The sequence below is a fragment of the Schistocerca piceifrons genome, chromosome 3 (assembly GCF_021461385.2).
Source record: "Schistocerca piceifrons isolate TAMUIC-IGC-003096 chromosome 3, iqSchPice1.1, whole genome shotgun sequence".
NCBI lineage: Eukaryota > Metazoa > Arthropoda > Insecta > Orthoptera > Acrididae > Schistocerca > Schistocerca piceifrons.
In genome coordinates, this window is record NC_060140.1 from 739,333,000 (window position 1) to 739,346,367 (window position 13,368).

Here is a 13,368-nt window from a genome sequence, read left to right on the forward strand (position 1 = left end):
TCTTACTTTTTCCAAAAACTTCACATTTCAAAAGTTTTTCATATTCAGTATGTTTGTATTCCAGAACATTCCAATCTTAGCTTGTGATTATTTCCCAGTACCATAGTTCTGTAGCCATGATTTTTCTGAACCCCAAAAAATTTGCTTTCATAAAAAAAGATCTTACTAGTTTGTTAATTATTCAGTTTGAAAAATTTCAGCTTCTCCAAACTTTTTAGCATTCTTTGGAAATTTCCTTTTACATAGAAATCATTTTCATAAAATAGTACCTCTAACTTTGTCATTGTCTAGTTAACTAGCTCATAGTTAAACTAAATTATCAGTTTAATAAGTCGTGGTTGCAAAATACAAACATATATTATTTACAGAAGAATGGATACACCAACCTCAGGGAAGATCAGTTTTGATTCTGGAGAAATGTAGGAACACATGAGGCAGTACTGACCCTACAAGTTATCTGAGAAAGCTGGATACGGAAAGGCAAACCCACATTTATAGCTTTTGTAGATTTGGAGAAGGCTTTTGACAGTGTGAAGTGGAATATACTCCTTAAAATTCCAGGAAAGAGGTGGGATAAAATACAAGAATAAAAATGTTATGTACAACTTATACAGAGACCAGAAGGCAATTATAAGAGCCAAGGGGCATGAAAGGGAAGCAGGATTTGGGAATGGAGTTGGCAGGATTGTAGCCTATACCCGATGTTGTTCATGTTATACATTAAAAGATACCAAAGAAAAATGTGGAGAAGGAATGCTCAGGAAAAAGAAATAAAAACTTTGAAGTTTGCCGTCAAAGACAGGAAAGGTCATAAGTCTTGGAAGAACAGTTGAACAGAATAGACACTATCTTGAAAGGACAGTATAAGATGAACATAACAAAAGCAAAATAAAGCTAATGGAATGTAGTCAAATTAAATCAGCCAATGTAGAGAGAGTTAGCTTAAGAAACAAGACACTAAAAGTAGTAGGTGAGTTTTGTTATAAGTGCAGTAAAATTACTGATAATTTCCAAAGTAGAGAGAATATAAAATGTAGACTGACAATGGCAAGAAAAGTGTTTTTGAAGAAGAGGAATTTGTTAACATCGAATTTAGATTTATGTGTTAGGAAATCTTTTCTGAAAGTATTTGTCTGTAGTGTAGTCTTGTACAGAAGTGAAATGCAGATGATAAGCAGTTTAGAAAAGAAGAGAATAGAAACTTTTGAACTGTGGTGCCACAGAAGAATGCTGAAGGTTAGATGGGTAGATCACGTAACCAGTGAGAAGGCGAAATTTTTTGGTAACATTTGTGGGAAACAGCAATCTTTTAAGCTGTATAAAATTAGTGAAAAAACATTGTAGATCGCAAGGGTTATTTTATTTAAAATCACTGGTTTTGGCATAGTCTTAGGCCCTTTTCAGAATAGCACCATCAGCTGAAGTTTCAGCGACTGAGGTCTACTGATTGATCTGGACATCATCTACTTCAGCTAATGGTGCTATTCTGAACATATCCTAAGACTAGGCTGAAACCAGTCATTTTAAATAAAATAACCCTCACAATGTAGACTATTTTTCATTAATTTCAGTGAGAAGGTACTGAATAGAACTGAGGAGAAAAGAAATTTGTGCTTGACTTAGAGAAGAGATCGGTTGATGGGACAGCTTCTGAGACATCAAAGGCTCAGCAATTTAGTATTGGAAGGGAAGTGTGGGAAGTAAAATTGTGGAGTGAGACCAAGAGACGAGTATGATATACAGGTTCAAAAGGATGTATGTTGCAGTAATTATTTGGAGGTAAAGAGACTTGCACAGGATAGAGCAGCATGGAGAGCTGCCTGAAATTGGTCTCTAGGCTGAAGACCAGAGCAACAACAGTTAAACTGATAAGCTTCTTTGCCAGTTTTATCTTTTAATGTTTCTGATATCTATGTTGATGTTCAACATGTAATAACAAATTTTGATTTTTAATGTTATATGCTTCTAAAGTAGACCTGTTGTACAAAGATCCAGTCAGTCGGTGGTTAGATATCAAGAAGTCAACATGTGTTCAGTTTGAAAGAGTCTGTAGTGAGAATCCAAATTGCACAGGTTCTATGTATAAGTGAGTTATTGCCCTGGGAAACAACTTACATATCATGTAGCCATTTGTGTCAGTTAGTCTCTGCTGAGAAATCAAATTACCAGCATCTTTTCATCGCTATTAGTTAGTCTGCGCAAAGCTATCAGAATGTAATTGTTGATGTGACTCATTTAGATTACTATGCCAATCAATGTCCATATTAAAAAGTGAAAGTGTGCCATGACTATGTAACCAAGAAAACATTATGTTGTTTGTTATTCAGAACTCAATAATTGAAGTGTACAGTAATTATATTGCCACTCTTTCAGAAAAATCTTAATTTAGTAGAAGTACTGACTTGTGATAAATTAAATGTCTAAATTCATGAATACAAACTGGTCATGGCAGTATTACTTGTCAATAGATATGAGGTCACGAATTAATTTCTACAATGTTGTGTTTGTTGTTTAATGAGTAGTCACCAAATCAATGATCTGAGGAAGGCGTAAACAAAGAAAAGCTACGAGACTTCTGAGATCAAATCCAGGTCATTAATGCTTCAGGCACCCATGGAGAACCACTGTCAGCTCTCATAGTAGCTAACATATCAGTTTCTCACAGCCATTGTTGTAATCGGATCAAAATGATATGTGATGTCATAATTATAACAGAAACTGAATACTCAGTATCTGTGCCAAACATTTTTTTTATATCCAAATGGCACATTTCCGGACATGGCTTCCTTATATGGGTCAAATGAAGACTGGGATGCAACCAGTTGGCTGTGACCAGTGACGTCATAGTGTATTCATAGATATTAATATTTTTATTTTTTAACCATAGATAAAAAATTGGTTATGTTCTCTAGTGAGGCGTCATCATTGTAAATTGGAATAAATGAATGTGTTTTCAAAAGACAGGGCTAGACATTGCGTACATTTTTTGTCACTCACATTAATTTAAATCATTTGTTCATTTCAATTCATTCAGTACTTATTTCCATTCTTAGAGAGTTTGAGATATTTTGGAAGAATTGTTTTTCATGCGGGACATTTTTTGCTTTTTTTTTTTTTTTTTTTTTGTATGGATTTACCTATTCTGATGAATATGGAAGACTTGAAGCAGGATTTGTCAGCTGAAGTATGGGATACAAATCTTATGGATGTCTCACTCTTTTCACCTTTGCTATTACTAGTATCAGCTGAAGAACAGCATGCTAGTAGTAACAGAGACAAAAAAAGCACCTGTAAAATTTGTATCCCATACTACAGTTGACCTGCACAGGTCAACTGAAAAATTGGATACTTGTGCTAGCGAAGGCAAAAAAGTCAACACATGTTAAATTTGTATCCCATACTGCAGTTACTCTATATAGATTAACTCAATTTGTCAACTGAGGTATTACATGCTAACATTATTTCTGTGCCTTTTTTTCCTCTCTTTTTTGCACTAGCATCCCATTCTTCAGTTGAGTTATGTAGGTCAGTTGCAGAATAGGATACTAGGACTCAAGGAAGTGAGATACTTAACATTATGTTCACCATCTGTTATATGTCCACCATCTGTTTCCTCTGTCCTGCATTCCTTTGTTTCTCAACATTCGTCTTTGCTGTTAAATCTGTGCAATACATTGTCTCTGGTAACTTGTAACATCATTGGTCAAAGACAACAGGTTGTATCCCATTCTCCGGTAATCCCCCTTATCCATACTTCTCTCGTATCCATACTTTTCTCTACAACCTCCAGAAGCCTGTAACAGAAATTGTGAAACACACTGTACATTCACCGTTATATTTATAGGAAAAATAGACATTGACTGCAAAGGCTAAGGAAGTAAAGTCTTGAATTTTTTGTGCTGGAATAATGGCTGCTTAATACATCATCAGTTTAATGTTGCAGCCATGTTTCAATGGACAGCCACATCTTGAAGCCAGATTTGAGTGTCCAATCTGTCTTCAGTGCATGAGAAATCCCATCTTGACAGCATGTGGGCATCGATTTTGCAGTGACTGCATTACAGACTGGCTGAGGTTTGTAATTATTAATACTTTGAATCAGAACTGCATTTATTTTTTAAATGGTTTAATTTTGTGTTCTTTTCATTCTGTAGTATTTCCTTTGGGAAATTTAACAAACACTGTATCATTTTACCCCCACAAATTCTTTCAATCCATTCCCTGTGGCATCATCATAGGAAATTCTGTGGCCTTCGTTGCCACATTGTTGACGTAATAGATCATGGAGATGTCATAGCTGTTTCAGGAAGAAAAATTATTACAGTGCAAGTAATTTCTAGACACCATAAATTCTGCTGCAAAGTCATAATTCAAGAGGAAATGCTCAGTAACAAGTTTCTGGCTGCCACTAGGACATCAAAGACAGAGGGATCTCTGATGAGCTGCATTTTTTTTTACCATAAAAGCATAGATTTGTGTGTTATACTAGAAATTGATTGGTACCTTTAGCGCACTGTGAAAATTGGGTGTATCTATCCAAACAAAAAGTGAACACATTTTCAGACAGATGGCTTGCACATATGGAGAACATGGTCACTCAGCAGAGGAAGAGACCATAAAAGAAATTTCCAACTGTTCCCCGAATGTCTCCTAGTGGTGCAACATGACTCGTGCATTCACTCATTCATGTGTTCATTCATTGTATTCTGGAGACCCATTAAGAAGGAGAATTTTAAGGGGTGAGACTTTTCCACATAATGAGCTTTTACAAGCATTTCTTCTGACATGAAAAAATGTGAATCGGTGATCATAATATCCTGCATTATGAGTATAGATGTCTCAAGGCTTTTAATGAATCTTGGCTTTGCTTCAGTTTGATCACCAATATTAATATTGCGAGGTTGCAGTGAAGGGTGCAAGTGATGTGTTGTAACAAATGTGGGTGAAAAAAATGCCGGAAATTGGCCAGCAATAGCATGGGGACTAATGAACACATCTCCATCATCACACATATGGGTTAACAGCTCTGGAAATCGTAACACTGAAAGATAATTTCACCTCACAGAATTTTGTGCTACAAAATCTGATTCTAATCTGAAAAACAAGAGAAAAACCTGTCAAACTGTAACATAGTAACATATTGTGGCTACTACATAATACACTTATTATATGTGTAAAAAGAAACATGTATTACAGGCTGCTGAAGATGTTTCACAAATAAAAGAATCAAAATGTGTATGGCAATAAATAAACAGCCTTTGATTTAGTTCCATAGACAGAACATACCTCCATGAACAGAGAGAACTTGTTGAACTTTGAAAGAAAACCATGACGAAGTTCTTTGAACCAATCTGTAAAGAGAACATTTGGAGACATAGGAAGAATTGAGAACTGTACGACCTGGTGAAAAACAAAACATTTTGCAGAAAATAAAAGCATTGGGAACAAGTGTGGAAGCGCACTTTGCTATGAGGCCAGACACTGTCTGGGCCAAAGCTGTGCTTGAAGGGAAACCTAAATGGTACACGCTCAGTTGGAAGACCAAAGAAGCAATGGGAGGATGAACTGCAGAAGGACCTTCAGCAGTTGGATGTGCACGAGGACTAATGCATAAGACTGACACCTATGGAAGAACATTGTAAGGTCTGTGCATGATCTTTAGGATCCATGATCGCTGATATGTGTATATGAACTTTGACCTGTATGTCAGACATCTACTGAAGATCATACTATATACTTCGACAGGTTGTGTACTTCTATAATTCATTTATCTAAAAACAAAGATGATGTGACTTACCAAACGAAAGTGCTGGCATGTTGATAGACACACAAACAAACACAAACATACACACAAAATTCAAGCTTTCGCAACCAGCGGTTGCTTCTTCAGGAAAGAGGGAAGGAGAGGGAAAGACGAAAGGATGTGGGTTTTAAGGGAGAGGGTAAGGAGTCATTCCAATCCGGGGAGCGGACTTACCTTAGGGGGAAAAAACGACAGGTATACACTCGCGCACACACATGCACACATATCCATCCGCATATACACAGACACAAGCAGACATTTGTAAAGGCAAAGAGTTTGGGCAGAGATGTCAGTTGAGGCGGAAGTACAGAGGCAAAGATGTTGTTGAATGACAGGTGAGGTATGAGCGGCGGCAACTTGAAATAAGCGGAGGTTGAGGCCTGGTGGGTAACGAGAAGAGAGGATATACTGAAGGGCAAGTTCCCATCTCCGGAGTTCTGACAGGTTGGTGTTAGTGGGAAGTATCCAGATAACCCGGACGGTGTAACACTGTGACAAGATGTGCTGGCCATGCACCAAGGCATGTTAGCCACAGGGTGATCCTCATTACCAACAAACACTGTCTGCCATTTGCATGAATTTGTGATTGGCTAACAAAAAACCCATGTTACAATGTAAAAGAATTCTGTTATGTAGACAGTGTTGATTTTAATGTTTAAGATTATAACTGTACTCTTTCACTTGATGTGTGCAATGTTCAATTTAGTATTTAAACCTATAGCTGCACTGTTTTGTTAAGTTGTTTAATTTGTACATGTAATGTGAATATTACATTCTGTCACTAAAAATGCATATTCTACTGTATGTGATCAACAGCAAATAAAGAATCTGAATCTACATAATTAGTTAAAAAATTATCAGTACATAGACCTTTCTTCAAGTGGTTAATTACACCCAATAAATATTTGGAAAAAATCGTTTCCTGTGGCAACAGTTGTGCAGTTTTATTTATTCTGTTCAGGTTTTGGCGTCCATCTTCACAGGAGGTGATAATATACATCAGTTGATCAAAAATACATCTGTGCCAAAAATGGCAACATAAAGTACGAGGGGCATTTGAAAAGTGTGTGCAAAGTCCGAGAGATGGCACAACCGGCACATATCGAGGTCACGTTTAGTTAGTAGCATCTTTGGAAAGAACGCACACCAGGTTTCAGGCACATTGGTCTATTTCATTGTGTTTGGCATTCGTGTGAATCAAGGAAGTCAAATGATTGTCAAGAAATGGACGAGAAAGAACTTCATGTGGTGATTAAACATTATTTTATGAAAGGCAAAATGCCTCAGGAGACTAAAGAGAAGCTTGATAAACATTACGGTGACTCTGCACCTTTGATTAGAACAGTTTATAAGTGGTTTCAAAATTTTTGGAGTGGCCATATGGGCACAAACGATGCTGAACGTTCTGGATGTCCTGTGGAGGCTACAACTCCAGAAATCATTGATGAAATCCATGCTATGGTGATGGATGACAGAAGAGTTAAGGTGCGTGAGATTGCTAGTGCTGTGGCTATCTTGAATAAATGGGTACTTAATATTTTGCATAAACATTTGGGCTTAAGAAAGCTATCAGCATGATGGGTTCCATGATTGCTCGTATTTGACCAAAAACGGAATTGTGTGAAGTGTTGCAAGGATGGTTTGCAGCTGTTCAGGAAGAATCCGCAGGACTTTAAGCATCCTTTCGTCACTGTGGATGAAACATGGATACATTACTATTCTCCTGAGACTGACAACTATCTAAACAATGGGTTACCAAGGGAGAATCTGCACCAAAAAAGGCGAAGACCATTCCTTCGGCCGGAAAAGTTATGGTGACTGTCTTTTGGGATTCGCAAGGGATAATCCTCTTTGACTATCTGGAAAAGGGTAAAACTATTACAGGTGCATATTATTCATCGTTATTGGACCGTTTGAAAACTGAGCTGCAAGAAAAACGCTGGTGATTGAACCGCAAAAAAGTCCTTTTCCATCCCAACAATGCACCAGCACGCACCTCAGCAGCTGTGGTCGCAAAATTAATGGAAATAGTATTCCACCTCGTTCCACTTCCCCCGTATTCTCCAGACTTGGCTCCCTCTGAGTACTATTTGTTCCCCAATTTGAAGAAATGGCTGGTGGGACAAAGATTTTATTCAAAAGAGGAGGTGATTGCAGCAACTAATAGCTATTTTGCAGACTTGGACAATTCCTGTTATTCGGAAGGGATCAACAAATTAGAACAGCATTCGACAAAGTGTAGAAGTCTAAAAGGAGACTATGTCGAAAAATAAAAAAGGTTTACCCCAAATACATAAGTAGTTTTTATTTTTGCACGCACTTTTCAAATGCCCCTGTATAACATGTCACAAATTATCGCAATAATTGTTTCATGTAATTCTACTACAGTGGATACTCAATGAAGCTATTACATTCACAATGCACAACCCTATAAGGATAAATATGCAGTGTCGGGTGTATACAAATTAGAGTTAGCGATTGTGAAATGTCATATATAGGCCAGACTCGCAGAATGTTTAAAACCAAGTTCTGTGAACACATGCTGGTAAAGGCTGGGTTAAACAGAAGTCCGCATTTCCTGAGCATCTAAGTCAAGCAGGCACCAGTCTCCCACACTCGAAACCTTTCACCCACACTAGAAAACTTGAGAATACTATGCCTTGCCCAGAAGAGTAAAAAGCTGAATCTACTCAAGGAGCTGGAATTAGTTAAACATCTGTATGTTGATAAAAAAAAGTTGCTGAAGTATCAAATAATTAACAGAAATCAAGTATATTATGATACAATGTTTAGAATGTTGCTACAATGATACCTTTTATTTTATGTCAACGTCATTATTTTTAACTTATTTGTTTTCTTGTGAATGAAGTTGGGGAGCTGTATTTCAAGGCCAGGTTATTGATGACCTTATTTTATCACAATTGACTTGGCCTTTTTATATTCTGTGCCTTACATTTCTTTATATTAATGACTAAAACTAGGCCTTTTCTCTAGTTTGCAATGCTTATGACTGCCACTTATCCTGATGCCTTGATGTTTGGGTTGTTGATCCTGTATGCATACATTGCACGTATTTTTTCAAATTTAGCTATTTTACTCTGCATTACAATTTAATGACATGATAACTCTCCATTTTTCATGTCTTCATTTTACCAATTTGTGTAGGGGTATCTTAATATACTTTTGGTTTCTTGTGATTGCAATGGATTGCACATATGCATCATAATTTATTAGTTTTATGTAGTTTTTGTATTTCGCAGATGTGCCTTTTGCCAGTCGTGCATGCCTCCTATCCACCTATTGCTGCATTATATGCATTGTTAGTATGTGTGACTCATACCACATTTATTTTGTATGTGTGGCCTGATTTTTTTGCCACTATGGTGGAGTCAGCTGGCACGCTCAAGGTTTATTGTTTTTATAGACCATCTGAAGATGCCCCAAAGGGTGAAATGAGTCATCGATATTAAATAACTTTGCAACCATGACTGTTTTTACTCTGGAGCAATTCAAAACTGGGTGCTGTAGTACCCTACCACAATGGAATGGATATTTAAAAAAAAACATTCAATTGAATAATATTCTGGTTACTGGTATTGTCTTTCAAATGATTTCATTGATTTTGATTCCTGTTTCCTAATTTGGGGTTAAATCTTTCCGAGTTCCTGTCAGATTCAAGCTACAACACTATCTACCTTACAAAAAGTTGATTTCTTTTGTCTCAGGAAGTCAGGTAATTCTTACCTGCTGTGTGCAAGTTACAAGTTATCACCTATTATGTCTTTCCACCTTGCATTGCAGTGGTATCTCACCTGTACTTCTGACAGTTAATACCTACCTCTTATATGTGCTAGGGGAGTTTATCCTTACTATTCTTTCGACTACATCTCTGTAAGTATTTGTAGCTATTAAAGACATAACCCGGAAGCGTAGTCAGATTCATTTAGTTCTATATTTTGCAGTTCACTGATTATAAGAACACCAGAACAGGAGTATTTATATCCACAATTAAACATACAGTTTTGTGATCTGGAGAATTTCATAATTTTTAATAATAATTGTACAAGACTTGTGTATGAGAAAGCAATTGTAACAATTTATTTAGAACCTTTATTCATACACATCTAATCATTTACTTTGTTTCCCAGGCAAAAAGACCAGAGTTGTCCTATTGATAGCCTTCCTATCAATCAGGAGACAGATCTGTTTCCTGACAACTTCACCCGTCGTGAGATTCAGGAACTTGATCTCCATTCTTCGTCCTGTAGTTATGAGGTATGAGCAGTAACACAAAACACTATTTTTTTAATTTTAACAGAAACTTGACATTTCCCTTGTTTGAAATTTAAATATACTAATTGCCAGATTTCTGATGAATGTGTCACTGAATATTTCCCAGAAGTTTAAATTGGCAGAACAGGTGTCAGTTTGAATTAAATGGTGAAGTTCAATTGAAGTCATCTTAACAAACTTCAATCATGTGAAACTCAGATAGTGGCACATTTGACACAGAAAACTAGCAACAATCTAATAAAGTTACCTCCAGTAATTTATGAGATAGACCCATGCTCAAGATGTAGTTCTTGTAAGTTATATAACGTTGAATTGTCACAGAGTAGAAAATAAGATGTACATACACGTATACAGTGTAACAAAAAGTTTGTCTACTGAGGATTAATGAAATTTCCCAAATGTAATGGAATTTGACAAGATTGCAACAAAACAAATGTAAACATTCTTACAATAAGTGACCAGGGTTGCCACAAGTTCTGGAAAACAAGGAATATCAGGGAATTTCAAACATGTCAGGGAAATATCAGGGAAATTTGAAAAACAAAAACGGGAAAAATCTCGTTTTTGTCTCAGTAGATGAAATGGTTTGTTTACTGAAATGTCATGCGTCGTCACTGGCTGGGCATAGCTGAGTATGTGCGCCACTTCGCTACTCCTGTACTCTTACTGCTTCTCCTCCCCCTACCACTCCCCACAGCTTGCAGTCAGTGCTGCCACCACTTTTTGTCACTAACCTAGCAGCTACTGACAAGAGGCAGGGAGACGGGAGGAGTGGTTTGTTAGGATCTGATTCTCAGAGATTGTTGACGCAGCAGCCAGAGATGGTGGTCATGTGTGCGTGAGGTGTGTCTGTCTGACTGTGTGAATGTGTGTATGACCTTGTTTTCTTACGAAGTATATGGCTGACAATTTATTTGTGAGAGTGTGATTGTCTTTTCTACGTGCCTGTCTGTGGCTCAGCGATCATCTTTATGGTGAGTTGCTACCTATCCTCATTAGTATTGATTCTCAGAGTATTTGCGTAAGTTATCTGTTGCATGGATTGATTAACGTGGCCTCATTTCAACATGGTGTCTGTGACATGTGAATAGCTGGCCACACGAGGGGACTTCCACAACGGACCAAAACCACAGGCCATTTCTGTAGGTGTCTCTAACAGATCAGGCATGCCAATCTTAAACCCATCATTTCCCACTAATGTGCAGTCCTTTCAGGAATTGCGACTGTACATTGTACAGTGCAGCATTTTACAGACATTTTATTTTTTCTAGTACATTTTGGCCCTTAGAAAATAATTTCTATATTAGAAAGTGTAGATGATAAGAAGAACAAAACTGTCAGTCGCTGGCAGTTTGTACACTACGCACTCATATATTTCTTGAAAGAAAAATCACACAATACCTGTAATATAATACACATAACACAGTGACTAATAACCAAAAATAACGAACATAGTATAACCAACATTTTATTGATGGTCACCTATAGTGTTGGTTTACACAACTCATCCCTGCCTTATACACTTCTTTCAAGAGGCCTACTTTTTTCCGAGGTTATTTCTGAAATCAGTGAACATATTTTAAATCTGTCTTGCGACTTAGAGGAAATGCATATTTTTGTCACAAATGTGTTTCAATTTATTGAAATAAAATAACAACAGTAGTCTTAAAGAAACACATATACTATCTGCCTTCCTTTCTCCATCTAAAAACAGTTCATTAAAAAAGACGCTGATGTTAGTACTTAAGATTTCTGCTCACTGGGGGGCCCAGACTTTGCAGCATCTTTTCCCTTCTGTACTGCATATCTATCCTCTTGCTATTCGCTATTCTTTTTCCCTTCCCGTGGGGAACATGTCTGATGTGTTTTTGGAAATGGTCCGCACTGTCTGTAACAGACAAAAGAACAGTCTCACCACTGTTTTTTGTTCCCCTTTCCTTTCTTCATTCACTTTCTCCTATCCTTCCTCCACTTAGATGCTTGAGACTCCTCCTTTTTCTTCTTTCTCCCTGTGCGATCCTGAAGGCCGCCCAACACGTATGACGCATAACAGGTGACTGTGTAACATGTAATTCCCAGCCCCAGGTCAAGAGGTAGGGTTCACACGTACCACCTGGTACAGGCCAGACCCAGGGTGGGGTGATTGCCTGTGCTGCTACTTTTTCAAAATGCCGATTGACCCCTCTGTCAGGTTTCAGGAGGTGTGACCTCAGATGTGGTCAGTTACTTAAGGCGGATGCACCCCCTTGTGAAGGGAACCCCCAGTTGGAAGCAGCGCACCATCGGAGACGCTGGCAGTCGTGAGGGATGTTCTCACAGTGAACCAATTGTCTACACAATCATTGTCTACGAAATGTATACGGAATGAGGCTAATGATTCAAAGACCCGCCCACCTGCACCATAGTACCTGGTGGTTTCACATACTGAAGACAGCAATTGCCAGCCCTGTGAAATCCTGCTCTCGTTTACGGAATGGCACTTTGCTTTTAGAGACTACTTCTGATTCTCAAGCACAAAAACTGCTTGCAGCATCGCTTCTTCATGGCTATCCTGTTTGTGTTGAGGTCCACAGAACTCCGAATTCTTGCCCTGGTGTTATTTACAATAGGCTGCTCGACGATCTGACCTAGGCCGAAATGCAAACATACTTCTCTGATCAGGACGTCATTGCCGTCCATGGGGTGATGAAAAAGGTAGATGCCTCCTTATCCCCAGGCTGCTGAAACATTTCACTTCAAGGTCACTCCCCAAGCACTGTAAAGTTGGCAGTATGACTGACAAACAAGTGAGGAATACGAGGCACTGCGTCTACTGAAACAATAATAGCACCGCTACAAAAACCAGTTCTGGCATTGATGCTACGACGTTGCCGGCTCCCATGTAAAAATTGTATGTTTGTGTGCGACCGGCTGCTTTTGTGTTGTGTTGTGTTACGTTACATTGTGTTACCACCTCAGCTACAGTTTCTGTTTATTAAAACATGTCACCAAAACAACATCATTCACCAAGCGACAATCCGTGGAGTTTCATTAAATGGTCAGGCTTTGAAATTGCTACGGAGGACGCATGAGTTTTATAAGGAATAAAAAGAATTTGTTTCTGTTCATGGTCATGCGTTGATTTCTGCCAATAAATTTTTAGAGCGTACCTCAAAAACTCTTGGACTCAGTCAGAGAATGGTTATAAGGAAAGGGGTGCTACTTCAACACTTTATAGATACTGAGGTAAGCAGTGTGGAAAACAGCCCTTGTGGGAAAAACAGTGTGTTTTT

At 37.9% G+C, this 13,368-nt stretch overlaps 1 protein-coding gene across 1 annotated transcript in view; it reads left to right on the forward strand.

The window, feature by feature from the left end:
• The window catches only part of LOC124789653 (TNF receptor-associated factor 6-B), an 89,565-nt gene that overhangs the window by 33,408 nt on the left and 42,789 nt on the right, over positions 1–13,368 (forward strand). Inside the window, exons 3-4 of the mRNA XM_047257086.1 lie at positions 3,944–4,074; positions 9,952–10,078. Coding sequence (XP_047113042.1) covers positions 3,944–4,074; positions 9,952–10,078 — 258 coding nt within the window. The remainder of the gene's footprint in view (positions 1–3,943; positions 4,075–9,951; positions 10,079–13,368) is intronic.